This window comes from Gadus macrocephalus, chromosome 12 (genome assembly GCF_031168955.1).
Source record: "Gadus macrocephalus chromosome 12, ASM3116895v1".
Taxonomy (NCBI): domain Eukaryota; kingdom Metazoa; phylum Chordata; class Actinopteri; order Gadiformes; family Gadidae; genus Gadus; species Gadus macrocephalus.
This window is the reverse complement of record NC_082393.1, coordinates 26,267,588-26,285,681: the sequence shown is the minus strand read 5'-3', so window position 1 is coordinate 26,285,681 and position 18,094 is coordinate 26,267,588. Positions and strand designations below refer to the sequence as shown.

At 46.0% G+C, this 18,094-nt stretch overlaps 1 protein-coding gene across 5 annotated transcripts in view; it reads left to right on the top strand.

The window, feature by feature from the left end:
• Positions 1–6: 6 nt before the first annotated feature.
• The window catches only part of atp11b (ATPase phospholipid transporting 11B), a 43,346-nt gene continuing 25,258 nt past the window's right edge, over positions 7–18,094 (top strand). For all 5 annotated transcript variants that reach the window (XM_060068094.1, XM_060068097.1, XM_060068092.1 and 2 more), the window contains exons 1-17: positions 7–327; positions 4,362–4,478; positions 6,486–6,575; positions 7,814–7,894; positions 8,132–8,239; positions 8,627–8,755; positions 9,724–9,827; positions 10,264–10,311; positions 10,545–10,609; positions 10,981–11,062; positions 11,320–11,470; positions 12,517–12,714; positions 13,226–13,384; positions 14,974–15,161; positions 16,376–16,444; positions 16,717–16,790; positions 16,904–17,007. In XM_060068094.1, coding sequence (XP_059924077.1) covers positions 301–327; positions 4,362–4,478; positions 6,486–6,575; positions 7,814–7,894; positions 8,132–8,239; positions 8,627–8,755; positions 9,724–9,827; positions 10,264–10,311; positions 10,545–10,609; positions 10,981–11,062; positions 11,320–11,470; positions 12,517–12,714; positions 13,226–13,384; positions 14,974–15,161; positions 16,376–16,444; positions 16,717–16,790; positions 16,904–17,007 — 1,794 coding nt within the window. In that variant the 5' untranslated portion in view covers positions 7–300. The remainder of the gene's footprint in view (positions 328–4,361; positions 4,479–6,485; positions 6,576–7,813; positions 7,895–8,131; positions 8,240–8,626; positions 8,756–9,723; positions 9,828–10,263; positions 10,312–10,544; positions 10,610–10,980; positions 11,063–11,319; positions 11,471–12,516; positions 12,715–13,225; positions 13,385–14,973; positions 15,162–16,375; positions 16,445–16,716; positions 16,791–16,903; positions 17,008–18,094) is intronic.

The following is an 18,094-nucleotide window of genomic DNA, read 5'->3' as shown; positions in this document are numbered from 1 at the left end:
GCTTCGAGTCCACACTGAGGAAACTGGTCGAGCAGACAGGTCGCACTTCCTCACCAGTCGCCTGTCACTTACACCTGGGACTTATTTATGCTTGATATACATTCACGGGGAAATGGAAGTCGTTGGATTTTACCGCACAACTGCGCCGTGTCGTTGCGTGACGTGATGCGGAGAAGGAGCCCGGCGTTTGGAGGAAGATATTGATGCTTTTGAGAGGTTTAATCGGAGTAGCTAGTAGCTAGCCGCTGCTAGCCCCAGTGCTGGCGGCTCCAGGCGGAAGGGACCGAGAGGACAGAGAGGATGCTCCGCTGGACCCGGCAGCAGCTGGTATACCCGGGCTCTACTACCTCTAATACATGCTCTGTGTCTTCTGTCCTCCCTGGGTTTTAGTTAAGTGTTTACACCCGACCAGTCTGGTGGGTCTGGGTTAACAAGATGCTAATAGCTAGCCAGTAGTTTGGAGTCAAAAGCGTTCCGTTCGCTGTCGTCGTTGTTCGGTCGGCTGTGTTGATCCATGTTTCACTAGAGCAGATTTATTATAACCTGTTACACTTCCTACCACGTCCTCAGACTCTACTCTTTTTTTTTTTTTTACATGCGTTTGCTTAACAGTTAGCATGTGGTTAACTTGTGGTTCAGCAGCCTCGGCATGTGATGTTGTCATCTCATTCAATGCGTTGACTAAAACTTGGTAAAGTTTCAACAACTTGATTAACTGATGATAAACTGTCCTTACTGACCCAGTGACCAGTCCACTGGTTAACTAGTGACCAGTCCACTGAAAAACTGTCCTTACCGACCCAGTGACCAGTCCACCGGTTACCCAGTGACTAGTCCACTGGTAAACTGTCCTCACTCACCCAGTGACCAGTAGTCCACTGGTAAACTGTCCTTACTGACCCAGTGACCAGTCCACTGGTTAACTAGTGACCAGTCCACTGGTTAACTGTCCATACTGACCCAGTGAGCGGTCTGCAGACTTGTCGTTTTCTGTCAGCTCTTAAAGTGCTTAAAGTTATTCACTGTAGGTCAAGTAGAGAACATGTGGTTATTTTCCATACTGTTTATACAAACCTGATAACGTAATCAAATCAGTCGCAGTGTTTCCATTTTGATATGATGAAGGTATTACAAGGAAGTTTATAATAAAAACACACACACACACACACACACACACACACACACACACACACACACACACACACACACACATTGTTTTAAGTGCAATGTATAACAATGTTTTAATTGGACTGGGGGCTGTTAAGTAATGTGTAAATCATTACAAACACAGGTTGGTCACACATCAGTCAAGTTCGGTGGGTTGTTAAAACCAGTTAAATCCATACACATCCCAGATTCTGACGACACTGATTCTCATTCGTCGTTCTCATAGAAGGTTAATTGAATCAGCGTTGACATGTTTACTGCAGGTTGCTGTACCTCTTGCACCAAAACGAATAACAAACGCATTGCCCACAGACTCAGTCGCTTCCGGGAAATAGTACATTTCCAAGAGTACCAAACACGCTCACTGCAACTCCCTGTAACCTCATTACTGACGTCATCAAGTGCTACCGACCGAGGACACTGCAGTGCTTTACATGATGGTACATTTGTTTCTCAATAGCAACAATGCAGGGTTCAGAAGGCCCTGTATCAGAAGGCTTGTGCATGCCCTTTCTCCCGGGTTGAAGGAGATGCCTACTGGATGGTACACAAGTGCAAGCACAGGAGTCCTTCATTGGTTCACATTTGTTTAAGGGTTCATTTATTTTGAACGCGACATTGGATCATGCTGAGGAGGAGAAAGGAGAAGGGTGGCCAGGGCTTGGCCACAGACAGTTCCCGTACAGTGAGCTCTGAGGGCGTGGGAGCCATGGACAGATTGTATTGATGACCGGCTGTTCCTCTTTCTCATGGCACCAAATGGGCCGTGGCACCTCAGAAATAGGAAGACTGTTCATTTATTAGAGGAAACGTACGCCGCTGCCAATAACGGCAGGCGTTTCAGGTTTTTATGCAACATTAACATAAGGCTTATCATTCATGGAACTTGAAACCAGAAAAGTATTTTTAGAGAAATATGATGATGAATATGTGGAACACAAATAAGATGTGTTTTGGTTGGTTGTTGACGACTAGAAGTGTTTCAGTCTGTCATGTAAGACATTGGAAAATAATCATTCAAGTCGTGGCAGTGTTTTAGTGATGGAGTGGTCACCTATTAATAAAGCAGATGGTGATATCGGTGCAGCCATATTTCCCTTCATGTTGGTTTCTGTCCCTCCCCACACCTCCTGCCGTCAAAATGAAGCGGTATAATAGTTATAGGTAATAATATTTGTTGTACGGAGAAAATCTTTTTAGATTGCTCCTTGGTAACTTACCTCAGATCTCTTTTACATCACTACTTTATCCCTCTCACTCCCTCTCTCCCTACCCAATTAGCTCGTCCAATGTGATTTAAGTCACGTGACTTTTTTAAACACCTCAGTCCTCCACACTGGGGATGTCACTCGTCTTAACTCTGTCTCTGCTCAATGCGTGATGGTACTGGAAGGCCATTCGGTTGAATGTGTTAATACGTGGTTGGCCTATTGACTTTGATGGATACCCAGAATTGAATACAAAGGAGTCGAATAATTATTATTATACCAGTGTTTACAACTGGGGAAGCTGGCTAAACATAGTAGCCTAAAGGAAAACCCTCTAGGAGTAGCCAATGACATGCTTGATGTCAACGGTTTATATTATACACAACTGTTTATGTGTAATATTTATCAATGAAGATTTCACTACATTGTTGAGAAATAACTAAATGGTTGTCAATGGTTTACACCTTACTGAATGACTAAACTATGATTGAGCCTTTCCGTTGTTTACCTCCCGGGGTCTCAGCTGGTGTGACTCGATTCAAGCAGTGGACTGCTTTGTACCTGCAGACAGGTGGCGGAACTGGATCAACCAGTAACTAATGTACTGTTTGTTTGACGTGGCTGGTTGTTAGTGGGCGGTGCTGAACTAGGGCTGGAAATAAACCACTACCAGCAGCGTCACGGTCCACGACATGGAGTCAATAAGACCTGGAGAAGCAATCGCTATTATTGATCATACTGTTGTTCTTTGATATTCCTTTGTAAAGGGTCATACTTAACCATGTCAATATGTATTTGGGTATGGGTCCCTGGGTATATAAAGATATATTTGTTCATGTTTTTCAAAAAATACCAGCTGTGAGTGTGATCAAAAAATGGCAGTTCTGCAAATAGTCAGTACATTTTAGCATTTGATGCAACTGATCCGCGACTGAGTTCTTAATGTCGTTAGCATTGTGCGCCACAAGCGAATGTTGAGCTGCACCTCGGGACTTGATTATAGGTCGCTTTTGATAAGATGAAGGTGTGCAGTTGTATCGTAAAAGTTCTGTTTGGATACCAACTTTCTACTAAAGAGTGATATCCTATTTTAGTTATTGAACAGGGAAACAGCCTAAAAAACTAACGTCTCTAACTAATGCCCACTTATCATATCCCCCCCCGTAAACAGCCATTCGCTACAGTATTTGACACTAGGATTAAAAAGGAAAATGCTGCACATTTGCTTTTTGGCCTCAACTTCTTTCGGCAAGTTTTGCAGATTTGATGTATCCGTCATCTTGAAGGCAAAAGCAAAGGCAGTTAGCAAAGTCAGCCCATACTCATGAAGGCTCCCTGCATCTCCATATTTGAATGATTTCAATTCGATAAAGAAGAAAATCTCCTGGGTAAACAACACACTTCAAGGCCTCTAGGAATTACAGAGCTGAATAAATTTGCCAAAATGAATAACGCAAACTATAGCAATGCATAACACGATTGAGTACACAGAGGGGGAAAAGAGGGGAGAATAACTGACAAAAATGCTTCACATGTGCACCACAGATGAGTGAGTTGGCCAGAGGGACAAGGCTAAACTTCTCTTTTTGGTGTGTGTGTGGCATGGGTTAAATTCATAGTTGATGATCAAATGTGATCTTCCTGTTGTTGCCATTCTCCCTCCCTTACGTGCAGCTGTCACTGCAACAACCTGTAGCAGTAGGATGTTTGTAACAGTGTTTCCCCTTAATAATGTTTTCTAGGAGCGTGTGTTCAAGATGCACTTTGTTGATGTGCACGTGCACAGTGCTGATATAAGCGAGTGTATAGTGCTGATATGCACAGTGCTGATGTGCGCGTGCACGTGCTGATGTGCACGTGCAGGGTGCTGATGTGCGCGTATCGTTGCACCTACTTCACCTTTTAAATTTGGTGATCCTGAAGATTTTTATTGAATGAAACCACTTTTATGATGTTAATTGAGGGTGATTTGTCTCCGACCCCCAGGGCTTCGACCCGCCCCATCAGAGTGACACCAGAACGGTGTACGTGGCCAACCGGTTCCCCCAACATGGCCACTACATACCTCAACGCTTCGCAGACAACAGGATCATCTCATCCAAGGTAAGGCCATTACCACTGCTCATCTCCGCCTGTCATTAAATCCCTTTTAAGGAAGCACTGATTTTAGTCCGTTCCCCATCTCCGATGTTTTTTTTTATCAGCCAATCATTTTTTACAGTGAAATATTAGTTAATGTTATGCTCGTTACGATAATCATTGAGTGCCTTTTTTACAAAGGTTCTTTGTTTGTCCGATATAAGCACTGTGTTACGTGAGTTATTGTTATTTTGTTGAGGCAAATGAAATGGGCCTTTTAGAAAAGACACAACCGCATTTAAACACGGAACACTATGGAGTTCAGTTTCCCCTTGTTAAGAGTTTAGCCACACAGTTTTCTGACCTCAATCCGTTTAGACCTCAATGAAGACTACAAGGGAACATGGAATAAATGAAACACCACTTTAATAAAGGCGAAAGAATCAGTGGGATGACTGTTCATGGTCAGGGCAACACGCCCTCACTTGTACACTAAGTAATAGCGTAATAATCTGTGTGGTAATATGATTCCTGCCATGTAAAGCACTGTGAATGTCCATTGTGTCTGTAGGGTGCTATATAAATAAACTTGCCTTGCCTTATTGGTTGGTGAGAGAGGATGCTCCATAGATACACCGCAGTTTGATTTGATTGGTAAGTCGATTGACACCAGGTCATGCAAGGCGATGTTATGATCCGTGCTGCTCTCTGGGGACTCGTCAGACCTACGAGGCTGTAAGTCTCTGGCCTTACTGAGTGGTCAGACTGGGCTACTCGCTACTCCTGAGTGCTGGTGGTTTATTACGGGCTAACACATCATCATCCTCCGAATGAAATAAGACCTGACACGGTGACCACAAGGGAACGGGTATTTACTGTGCCGCTTCACTACTCAACCGACTGCAGTGGTTGAAGCTGTTCTGTTGATCCCACTTTGAAACTACGGCTTCCTAATGCTGCCACTTCTAATCAATTGTTATTCAGGTCTTATTTTACAAATGCTCTATTTGCTCTATATCCTTCCTGTGGCGTGGAGCAGTAATAGAGGTTCAGAATGAGCGAGGAGCAGTCGGTTCCCTCGTGTGAAGGGCGGGTCCAACAGGCTCCTCTGAGCCAGCTGGTGGGCCCTCAAAGACGCATGAGGTTACGGGAACTCTGGATTGTTGCTGTTTTACAGCACCGGAAGTAATTTTCCTCCGCTCCAATAATAATCTGCATACTCTTGACATCTGGAAAAACGATGATAAACGTATTGGACCTCTCTTCAACCCAACTACAAAGGGAAATGCAGAACAAGGCACAGTTCTTGGCTCTGGTGGAGTGTTTCCTCGTCCCCCAACCCACTGGGGCAGTGGAAGGGGAAAGTTGATGATGATGAGGCCCTTCTAATGATAATAACACCACATCTGGCCTGATGAATCAGGAGCTGAACTGTACACCTACTGAACAGAACAACAAAATAAGGATTTTTGAAGTCTGTAGGCTATTCATTTCCCATCATTTGACAAAGCATGTAAAGCACACACATTTTTATTCTATTGACCAAATTATCGTTCGTCAATTATTGAACAAAGATCTATGCAGTCAGATTTGATGACTGACTAAACCCCTGTTCTGTGTCCACATGGTAACATCTAACATCTGAGGCCCATATAGTGCTGCAACGATTACAGTATAGCACTGCAGAAGCAGTAGGGCTGGATTGTTCGTAAATGTCTTTGAGGAGGAAGTTATCGACCTTGGTATTTGGGGTCCGTACTGAAAACCTGGTTTATAGCCGATAGCTATGGTCCCTCATGAGTATTGTGGGCATTTGATTTAAAGGGAAATGGGAAAGGGCATTGGATGCTTGGCCTTTTCTGATGGCTTGTCTGGAGGCAGCTGCCTTCCTGTGAGCCTCATGTGTTGGGCTTCTGCTGTTTTGATTGACAGGGCGTTTATGTCGGTTGGCTGCCGATACTCCACACTCCTCTATCGCTCAATGTGTGACTTCTATGTTCTTTCCTCTTTTTGTGTCCCCCTCTCTTTCAGTATACCATTTGGAACTTTGTCCCCAAGAATCTGTTTGAGCAGTTCAGGAGGATAGCCAACTTCTACTTCATCATTATCTTCCTTGTACAGGTAACACACACCCACACGTGTCACACTAGACACTCACACACATTCAGACCGTAGTCTTACAGTGTGCTGCACTTGATTTCAAAACGCATGCATGGGCACGCGTGTGTGTGTGTGTGTGTGTGTGTGTATAAATGACTGCCAGTGAGTCACAGGCTTTGGAGGCGTGGGTGGTGGTCACCCCTCCACCCCACCCAGCCTTGCATCCACACAGTCATGCAGTGAGTCGTGTGTGTACTTTAAGAGCCGACCAAACCTGAGAATGCAGCAGCTCAACCTGAGCTGAGATGATCTGACCTGTTCTTCATTCAACCGGACCTGTGCGTCCTGGTTCTCTCCTGTCAGAGAGAACTTACATCAAATGTCCAACAAAAAAGGCCGGTTGTAGGCCTGTTTTCCACCAGAGGGTTTCTGTTAGGGCGAAGACACGAAAGAAACACACTGTCATACCCGTGGAAACTAAGAGAATGAAGACATGACCAAATGTAAGAGAAATCAACCATGCCTTTTCTCTTTAGGGATCCTTTTGATAATTATACGTTGCAGCGTTCTCGCTAAATACTCGACTGTAGAAATCACAGAAATCTAGACAATTTAAATGCACATACTGTCTATATTTTTTTTAAGTGAGGATAGACTAACGCTCAATATTCATTTTTTCAGAGTTTGAACTTCGACATTTAAGATGACACCTAGCAGGTTTCCTGTTTTGACACCTCTCTCTCTCTCTCTCACTCTCACGCTTCTCTCTCTCTCTCTCTCTCTCTCTCCCTCTCCCTCTCTCTCTCTCTCTCTCTCTCTCTCTCTCTCTCTCTCTCTCTCTCTCTCTCTCTCTCTCTCTCTCTCTCTCTCTCTCTCTCTCTCTCTCTCTCTCTCTCTCTCTCTCTCTCTCTCTCTCTCTCTCTCTCTCTCTCTCTCTCTCTCTCTCTCTCTCTCTCTCTCTCTCTCTCTCTACTCTCTCTCCTCTCCTCTCTCTCTCTCTCCTTCTCTCCACCTCTGTCTCTGTCTCTGTCTCTCTCTCTCTCTCTCTCTCTCTGTCTCTCTGTCTCTGTCTCTCTCTCTCTCTCTCTCCGTCCCTCTCTGTCTCTCTCTCTCTCTCTCTCTCTCTCTCCACTCTCTCCACTCTCTCTCTCTCTCTCTCCCCCCCCCTCTCTCTCTCTCTCTCTCTCTCTCCACTCTGCTGAATCCATTTTGTAGCCTGTCAAACCTTTCCACTACCTTGTGTCTCTGTCCGTCTCTAGCTGATGATCGACACCCCGACGTCCCCCGTCACCAGCGGCCTGCCTCTCTTCTTTGTCATCACCGTCACTGCCATCAAACAGGTGAGCAGGGGCCACGATGAGCTTCACGGTTACCATGCCAACCAAAAGATGTTCCCAGGTCGAAGGTGTGCGCAGTGAATTGCTCTGTGAAGGCTGCAGTGCTGCTTGGTGTAATGGAAACGCAGCCTTCAGGCGAGGAGGGAGGGTTTGTGCGAGACAATCGCAGGAGGTTTTGAGTGGCGTTTTTGTAACATCTGATCCGAGCGTCTGGCTGAACGTTGTTCTTCCCTCTGGCAGGGCTATGAGGATTGGCTGCGGCACAACGCAGACAACGAGGTCAACGGGGCTCCGGTGTTTGTGGTTCGAAGCGGCAGCCTGGTCCAGACGAGATCCAAGAACATCCGGGTAGGACCACAACCACCACCACTTGCCAAATAACCGATATGGGCACACGTTCTTTAGAGACATGGCAGATTTGGAATCAAGGGCCACCGATGCAGAACAAACGGTGTGTGCGTGCTTACCCATGCATGAGTGGCGACAGCAGCTCAGGAGGTTGGCTGGTAACTGGAAGGTTGCTAGTTCGATCCCGGCTCCTCGAGGTGCTCGACGGTGTGTCGAGGTGTTCCTGAGCGAGACGCCACACCCTGACTGCCACTGACGAGCTGGCTGTCGCCCTGCGTGGTCGACTCCGCTGTCGGCGTGTGAATGTGTGAAAGAATGGTTGAAAGTCGCTTTGGATAAAAGCGTCAGCAAAATCCCCTGAAATGTAAAACTTTTTGTGTGTTGCAGGTGGGGGACATCGTGCGCGTGGCTAAAGACGAGACGTTCCCGGCCGACCTGGTGCTGCTGTCGTCGGACCGCTCCGAGGGCACCTGTCACATCACTACGGCCAGCCTCGACGGAGAGACCAACCTCAAGGTAGCCCCCCCCCCTCCCGCCCCGCCCCACACACACAGGGCCGAAGAAACGCGTCTCTGTAGGCAGCCCATGCCCCGAGATCGTACACAAAAAAAACGCGCAAAACCAAAATAAATAGTATTCCAACCAATCACCGACGAGGGGTGGGTGCTGCGGGTTTTTCCGCTGCGTTTATGATCATTCTTACTGAATGCACGACACACTGAAGGGAAGGGCGGGCTCCGTTTGTTTGGGATCTCGCTTCAACCAACAGAGGTGATGTCACCCAACATCGCTGATACAATCTTTAACAGAATTGACTGGATGTTTCCCATCAAGCACTGGACTGTGTATCCTAGAGCTTATAAAGGATACATATATATATATTTTTTTTTTTTTTTTTTTATTTCCTGCTTAACATGGTTGGATAGGTTTCTGTATCTGTATAGCTTGCAAGAACTTTGTTCTGGCAAACAGTCCTGTAATGTTTACCAAGTGTTCTTCTCTCGCTCTGTTCTTCTTTCAACTGGGAGTCTGTATTAGAAGTCCACAGGCCTTTCTCTTCATGCACTGTCTCGCATTCTATTCTCTCCTTCCTGGTGTGGGCCTGGCAGAGACTCGTTGTCTTTAAAAACCGAAACTGCCATTTATTAAGCAGTTGTGATGCGTAGTGCCCACATTGGACCTGTAACGGTGGTTTCAGTATGAGGCATTGAGGTCACTTCTTGGTGTACGTTTAGTGTTTTTGAGGTAAGCTCAATCGTCTGTTTAGCAATGAAATGCCCGTTTAGCGGGCATTTCCTCTCTCTGTTCCGTTACTCATCTAGGAAATGAAGATGCTGTCTGTTTGCCTAATGTGTGTGTGTGTGTGTGTGTGTGTGTGTGTGTGTGTGTGTGTGTGTGTGTGTGTGTGTGTGTGTGTGTGTGTGTGTGTGTGTGTGTGTGTGTGTGTGTGTGTGTGTGTGTGTGTGTGTGTGTGTGTGAACTAGACCCATTTCTCAGTGGCAGAAACATCAGTGTGTCAGTCGGGGTCCAGGCTGGAGTCCTTGCAGGCTGTGGTTGAGTGTCAACAGCCTGACCCTGACTTGTATAGGTACAAACACACACACACACTGTGATCGCCCCCCTTCCAACACACACACGCCTCATCACATATGCATGCAAATTGGTCTTGCACACAACCCAGCCCTCTAGTCCAAACCAAGGAGCCCTCCCATTTACCCAGCAGTCCAGTTAAAGACAAAATGCTCATTTGTTTTGCATATCTCTCCTCTCTCTCTGACCTCCTGCCCTCTCTCTCGCTCTCTCTCCCCCTCTCTCTCTCCCTCTCCATCGGTCTCTCTGTCTCTCCCCCTCTCTCTCTCTCTCCCCCTCTCTCTCCCCCTCTCTCTCTCCATCGGTCTCTCTCTCTCTCTCTCTCTCTCTCTCTCTCTCTCTCTTCCTCTCTTCCTCTCTTCCTCTCTTCCTCTCTCTCTCTCTCTCTCTTCCTCCCTCCCTCCCTCCCCCCCCCTCCCTACCTGTACGTGCAGGTTCGTGGGGAGGATCACTGTGACCCAGGAGGGGGAGGAGATCGTACGGTGAGCCTACGCCCACCTCTCTGTGTGGTTAATCAGCGCGGCGCTGCTGTAACCGTTACAGCTGCCGAGCAGACGGCGACGTTCCGCCCCGTTAATCATCTTTACCCGCGCCGTACACATTCTCCTTTTCAAATTGAGCCCAACTGTGTGTGGGAAGTCTCTTTACCTTACACATTCATAAGGTATACAAACAAAAGTTGATTTTAGTGTGTGTGTGTGTGTGTTTCTATCAGACCGCTGGGGCCGGAGAATTTGCTGTTGCGAGGAGCCAGGTTGAAAAATACCAAAGAGATTTTCGGTACGCCACTATCTTGAACACAACATTAAAATGTCCCTTTATTTATTTTTGATTAAATCAGGCGCCCAGCCGAACCGGTAAGTTTGCGCTCATTTTCTCTCATTTGGTCGCTGCTGCTGGCCTGGTCCCTGCCCACCCACTGTCATAGTACCAGCCAGAGGGAACCCTCACACATCTTCATTACAGAACATTAGTGCAAAAATACCTTTAGTTCCGAAAACCCAAAAAATGATGGTGTGTCTAGACTCTAGTTATAAGATAATAATGAGATGTTTGTGTTTTTCCTTCAGACACTCATTATGCTTGCTCTGTCTAGCAGAGTACAATCGGTGATTCATCATTATTAATTATCGCTGTCTGCACCACTGCAGGTGTGGCTGTTTACACGGGCATGGAATCCAAGATGGCTCTCAACTACAAGTGCAAGTCCCAGAAACGTTCCGCAGTGGAGAAGTGAGTGGGGACGTTCTTTTCTTGTTTAATGTTTTTCGCCCTGTTGTGGGTTTTCCTTGTCTCCCAAAAAAACACTATATATCTTGCGTTCATTTAACAGTCTAAAGCAAAGGGAAAAAGCATGATATCATCCCTTTAACGTAAGGACTAATTGCCAGTCATCCTACGACTATTTGAATACCGTTGTACTTAAATGCATAGTGGCTGAGGAGGGGTTCAGAGTGCTGAAGGGTGTTCTGGCGTCTGTTCTGTGGCAGGTCCATGAACACCTTCCTGATCATCTACCTGTGCATCCTGCTGTTCGAGGCAGTGCTCAGTACCATCCTGAAGTACGCGTGGCAGGCGGAGAACCAGTGGGACGAGCCCTTCTACAACCAGAAGACGGAGCAGGAGAAGAACAGCAGCCCGGTAGGTCGACCGCCTGCTGGGGCCTCTCGCAGGACCGTTCCTCTTCAAGGTTGTGTCAGAGCTGTTGGGTGACGTCACTGCTGTCGCTATTTGAAGCGAGATCCCAAACAAACAGAGCCAGCTCAGCCCTCCCTTTCATGTTTCGTGCATCCATGTTTTTGTGTAAGATCTCGGAGCACAGGCTGCCTACAGAGACGTGTTTTTTTGACGGCCTGCTTATGGGGCGGGCAGCTAGCGGATCGTGAGGAAAGATCAGATGAACGTGATCATTTATGTTTCGGCCTAGAATCGCTGATACAACCTTTAAGTAGTGATGCCGGGCTGGATCACAGATGAGTGGATGAGTGTCCCTCTGTCCCTCACTATCCCGCTCTCAAAGTGCTTATGAGTTCATGCCAAATGATGGGGATGTTGGAGCAGTGGTTGAGAGGAAGTGAATGAGAATGGCCTGGAAGGTTGACCAAAAACTAACACTCCCCATATTTCTACTAGGCTGGTTCTTTCTTCTTCCCTTTGTTTCTCATTATTTTCTTTTCCTTTCAATCATATTTTTTTTTTTTCTCCATTTTATTCCCTACTTTTTCCTGTTCTACTTCATTGTCTCTTTTTTATTATTCCCTTGGTGTCCTGCTCAATGGCGATGAACCCTACACTACTAGAACGCTGCTCTCCCTATTGTTCCATCCCCCTGGGCTAGATGCAGAGCTGGAACCACGTTTGTTGTTAAGACTTGACCTGACTCTGCTGTAACCCTACATAAATCTCGTCTGAACCCATTTCCATCTGTAACCGTCCCTACCAGGCCAAAACCAAGTGAGGATTAGAAGATGAAGCCAGGTCATTTTATTATTTGTAATATCCTTTGAAATATGGATATGACAAATGGATATTTAATATGAATTCCTAGATTGACAAGCACAAATCATGAATAGACAAATCAAACAAACAAACAATTATTTAAAAAAAGTACTCATAACATGAGCGTCATCATCTCCTTGTTGCTCCTGTCTGTGATCCCAGTAACGGAATGAGATCCCTTTCTCCAGATCCTCAAGTTCATCTCGGACTTCCTGGCCTTCCTGGTCCTCTACAACTACATCATCCCCATCTCGCTGTACGTCACCGTGGAGATGCAGAAGTTCTTGGGCTCCTTCTTCATCGGCTGGGACCTGGACCTGTACCACGAGGAGAGCGACCAGAAGGCCCAGGTCAACACCTCAGACCTCAACGAGGAGCTGGGACAGGTACGCACGCACGCGCACGCACGCGCACGCGCACGCACGCGCACACACGCGCACACACGCGCACACACGCGCACATGCACACATGTGCATACACACACACACGCGCATACACACGCACAAACGCGCATGCACGAATGCACACGAACGTGCATACACACAAACATGCGCACACGCGTGCATACACACACACTATCATTAGGGCGAAACTAAATGCACACATTTATTGTCACAATCATCATTGGCAATTTGAGATGGTATGGATTTATCATCAGTCTCACTCTGTGCAGACGGAACGGTCGATGGTTCCAATCAATAGTGTGTTTCCTATGATTACCATGATGATCATTAATTATTCCATATTGCAGAGTTACACTATATGTGTGTGCAGTATCCATTAAATGGAAGCTGAGTTAACTGCGTGAATATCCTTTTGAAGTGATTGGTGTGCTCATCTGGGTCGGTTAGTGTCTGTGTCTCATCTGTGCTGTTGGCTCTCCTACGCCTGACCCAGGTGGAGTACGTTTTCACCGACAAAACGGGAACGCTCACGGAGAACGAGATGTACTTCCGTGAGTGCTCCATCAACGGGATCAAATACCAGGAGCTGAACGGCCGGCTGGTGCCAGAGGGCGTGATGGAAGACACGCTGGACGGCTCCAACGCCACTCTGGTAAAAGCCTCACTCGCTTTAAACACGTTTTATACATGGGATTCTGCCCATAAAGTACACTTCTGTTTCCTGTCGATTTATGTTACACACCCTTCTGTCGTTTCCCAAAGCACGCCATATCACTCCTCCTGGTTCCCTCTCTCACTCTCCCTCTCTCATATTTACATACAATTATACCAAGATGCATTTACATTTAGGACACGTTGGTTCCCTTATGCCTAAGGGCACTTTGTGACATCCGGCTTAAGATAATCAAGTTAAACCATTGTGGTGCCACTCGGACTCCAGAGAGTTGTCATGGTGATTCACGAAGGCCTCAGAGAGGGAAAGGTTGTGGGATCGATGGAGTTATGGATGCTGAATCTTCTTGGCAAGCTGTTTCATGATAGCCCGCTGGCATTGCTGGTGGCCAGCGAGCTAGTGACATAAGGGGCCCTCTCACTCTCTTGCCCCACACGTCGGTAAACTTCATGTCGGTAGATAGGGGCTGAACGATTTGGGGAAATAATCGAATTGCCATTATTTTGACCAGTATTGCAATTTAGTATGCGATTATTTTTTTAGCATGACCAACACAACATAGAAGCAGTCAACATATAAACTGCTCTTTCCTTTAGGCCAGGCCTATGTGTTGAGATGAATTGATGCATGAATTGATATTATAAAATCTTTATTTAACTATTGAATTGTAAAAGAAAAGAAATACAAATCTTACTGAACTCCAGTAACTGTAAACACAATTTTTGACATTTATTTTTTATCGCAGCCTTTACGATTTGCATATCGCTTTCTATTACATCGCAATGTCGGTTTGAAATCGATTAATCGTTCAGCCCTATCTTTCATAAACAAAGCCCTCTGAATTAGTTTTCAACAACTTAAATCATCATGGACTTGAACTTGTCCAACTGTAAATAGTATTTGATGAAGAACAACTTATTTTTAGGACACGTCGGCCAGCGAAATTTTGATCCAATATTAGAGCATGATCATGGGAAAGTACAGGCAGCAAAGTTACCACGGATACATTCAGTGAGACAATGGGTGGTTCTTATAGGGAAACGTTGGCATCGTGGGAATAAACAGGTAGTGGGAGTGACCATAGTGGAGAGTTTAGGATTGGCGGGAGAGGCCAATTTAATTGCAATACACTATGGGAGAAGTGGACATGTCTGCAAGTCTGCAAGCAAGGCTGCAAGAAGGTTAAAGGAATCTACATAATAAAGAAGTCAGTCGATAGGCCTGGCCTTAGTATCAGCCATAGTGGCTCCAGTGGGAATGCAAATGTGAACTTTCTTAACCTCTCTCAGTTAGAGAGAGGAAGGGATGTATCTTAAGCTACAGGGAGAATGTATACAGTTCCTTTTAATGTGAATAGTAATTATATAAACAAGGTTAATGTAATTTGTATATGATTGTATCTTAGTTATGATTGATATTTCCACGACGGTATGTGAAGGTAATGTATCCGAGTGTACGAGACCATTTCAATTTAACATCTGCAGTCGATAGCTCTCCTCCCCTTAGTCCATGACGGTCTCAGCCATCCTCCCTCACACGGCCCCGTGCGTTGCCCCCTGTGCCTGCAGACGGGGGACGAGCTGCTGTTCCTCAAGGCGGTCGCTCTGTGCCACACGGTGCAGATCAGCTACGACCAGCCCGACAGCCTGGGGGGTGGCGGGGACCCCTTCTCCCACGCCAACGGCTTCGCCTCTGGCACCATGGAGTACTACGCCTCTTCGCCCGACGAGAAGGCCCTGGTGGAGGCCACCAAGAGGTACGGCCCCCCCCGGGGACCTTAAAGGTTGTATCGGCGGTCCTAGGCCGGAACATAAATGATCACATTCCTCTGATCTTTCCTCACGATCCGCTAAAAAACGCGTCTCTGTAGGCAGCCTACGCTCCGAGATCGTACACGGAAACAAATGGTACTACCAATCACTCAAAACCAAAATAAATAGCATTCCAACCAATCACCGACACCCACAGGGGTGGGTGTTGGTGGGGTTTTGCGCAGCGTTCATGATGGTTTTTACTGGATGCACGAAACACGGAAGGGAGGGGCGAACTGGCTCTGTTTGTTTGGGATCTCGCCTCAAACACCGTCAGAAGCGACGTCACCCAACCTCGCTGATGCAATCTTTAAAGGGTGAACAATGTGGAAGTCAAATATGAAGTCTCACGCACTGCAGTTATGCATTGTCTGCTGTTCGGGAGGTACAGGGGCTCCTGGCTAATGGAGTACTAAAGTGTGACGTCACGTTTCCGTAGCAACCGATTTTCGGTTATACAAAAAACCAAATGAACAAGGGGAAATCCTATGCCACACGAACGTTTTATAGAAAAGGAATGATTTTTTTTGCGAGATTGCTTTACCAATGATGCAAGTAATATTGAGAATAGATTGTCTTCATATAAAAAAATATATAATAAACTAACGTTTACGAACTTTTCCTTTTAATACCACAGGGGAATACATGAAATCCTTGAAAGGTTTCGATTGGTAGTGATTTTCAACTCTTGAAATTGATTTATTTCCTTTTGAAAGAAACAACACATGGAAGCAATCGAAAACGCCATATCTCGTTCGGTTGTTTGGAACAGAAAATCTGGTTGCAAGGACAACGTGACGTTTCCACTTAAGTACTCTATTGCTACTGGGTCTGTTGTGTTTTTTGTGGAGACGGAGCGTTCTGTGTGGTGGATGGCGACTGCTGCAGAACCTCCCTATTCCCCCATTTGGTACAAACGGCAACAACTACTACTACTACCACGGAGAAGCCTTTGGGGTCTGAAGTGCCGGCTTCTGTTTAAAATGATATTTATTCACTTTGATAATTGTACCCCGCAGCATGCTAACTGCCGTGCCTCTCATGGGGCTGACTGCCGCCTTAAACGGATGCTTCCATTGATAAATAGTGACGACCAGTGGCTCTGACACCCCCCCACACAGGCAGCTCATTGCTCGCTGCTTACTGCTGTGTTCCCCAGGATGGGCGTGGCCTTCAGCGGTAGCAACGGGGAAACCATGGAAATCAAAACCTGCGGCAAGTCTGAAAAGTAGGTTATGCAGCACGCCGTTCAGACTTCACCATTGTGGTATGTCTTCCAGATGGTAAATAAGGACTGAAATTCAAATATATACGTCGACAATATTATTTTCAAGCACGAAAGTTTTGGTAACCACCTCTTCCTTTCCTTACAAACATTGCAAGTTAAGGTGTAAGATGGTACATATTTGATGGCCTTCCCTCATATCAGTACATAGTAATATTTACCAGCCCTCCCTAGTAAAGATGTAAATGCTGTGTATGTCTATCTTTCTCTCTCAGGTATAAACTGCTTCATGTCTTGGAGTTTGATGCAAACCGTAGGAGGATGAGTGTCATACTGGAGTCTCCCTCAGGTATAGATCTATACGTATATCTTTAACGGTTCATTACAACATTCTCTATACAAAGTGGTGAAGTGCAGTGAAATGTGAGCCCGGACTATCTGCTTCTCTTGTTGACTCACCAGGAGGTAAAGTGCTGTTTACCAAGGGGGCAGAGTCTGCCATCTTGCCTTTCGCCACCAGCGGAGATATAGAGAAGACCAGACTGCATGTGGATGAGTTTGCTCTGGTGAGAAATGCATTTTTTCTTGTTTTTTATTGAAAGCCATTAGCACTTAACATGTTTGGCTGGAAATGGGTTACATGAGCATCTTAATTGAATAATCAAAGTATTTTATTTTTAATTAGTCTTAAGTTGTTTTGTTATGAGAACTGAATACTTGTGAAAGGCAATGCAAAATGTGTGTGGAATTGCCATAGCACAATATGAATAGGGAAGTAGTAGACCTGAAAATATCTCAAGGGGCAAACTATTGTTTGTTCAGAATTGTGTTCCATGAGGAAGGGAACAGTTGGCGTACCCTTCTTTGTTTTATTGTACAATTTATTGTACATTACAACGTTTTGGAAGCCAAAAGTATGGGGAGCCAACAAACGCTTGTTGTGCCTTGAAGCCTAGTGCAGGTAAATGGCATCCAAACAAAAACACAACAAAAGAATTATGAAGGCCAGTTTCTCTCCTGTGCCAGTTGTAAAGGATACTGTGGCCGTTCCATTACTTTAAGATGCTCCTGAGACCTTGACCATCATTTTGGGTGCGTGTGCACATGGCATGTTTACAACCCTATTATCACTAGTTCGGCCTCCCCTGGTTCAAGATAGACTATAACTGTTCCTCCACAGCGGTATTGCACACACACACACACGCACACACGCGCGGACGCGCGCGCGCGCGCTCTGTGCCATGTCGTTGGTTCTTCGTGGCGTCTCAGTCTCCTTGTCTTAGTTTGATTTGTGTCTTGCCTGCTGACCGGGTCCTGTGATTAACGGCCACACTGAACTCATTGTTTGGCCTCATCTCTTCGCTCTCTCGCTTAGGCCTACTATTTTTTTTCCTCTTTTTTTTATGCCAAATCCTTCTTCCTTACCGTCTTCTTTTGGTCCTCACACAACACACTTTTCTTATTTTATCTCTTTTCTTGAGGCTCTCCCATGATTTTACAATAACGCTCTCGCTCTCTGTCTCTCTCTCCCCCCTCTCTCTCTCTCTCTCTCCCCCCTCTCTCTCTCTCTCTGTCTCTCTCTCTCCCCCTTCTCTGTCTGTCTGTCTGTCTGTCTGTCTGTCTGTCTGTCTGTCTGTCCTCTCTCTCTCTCCC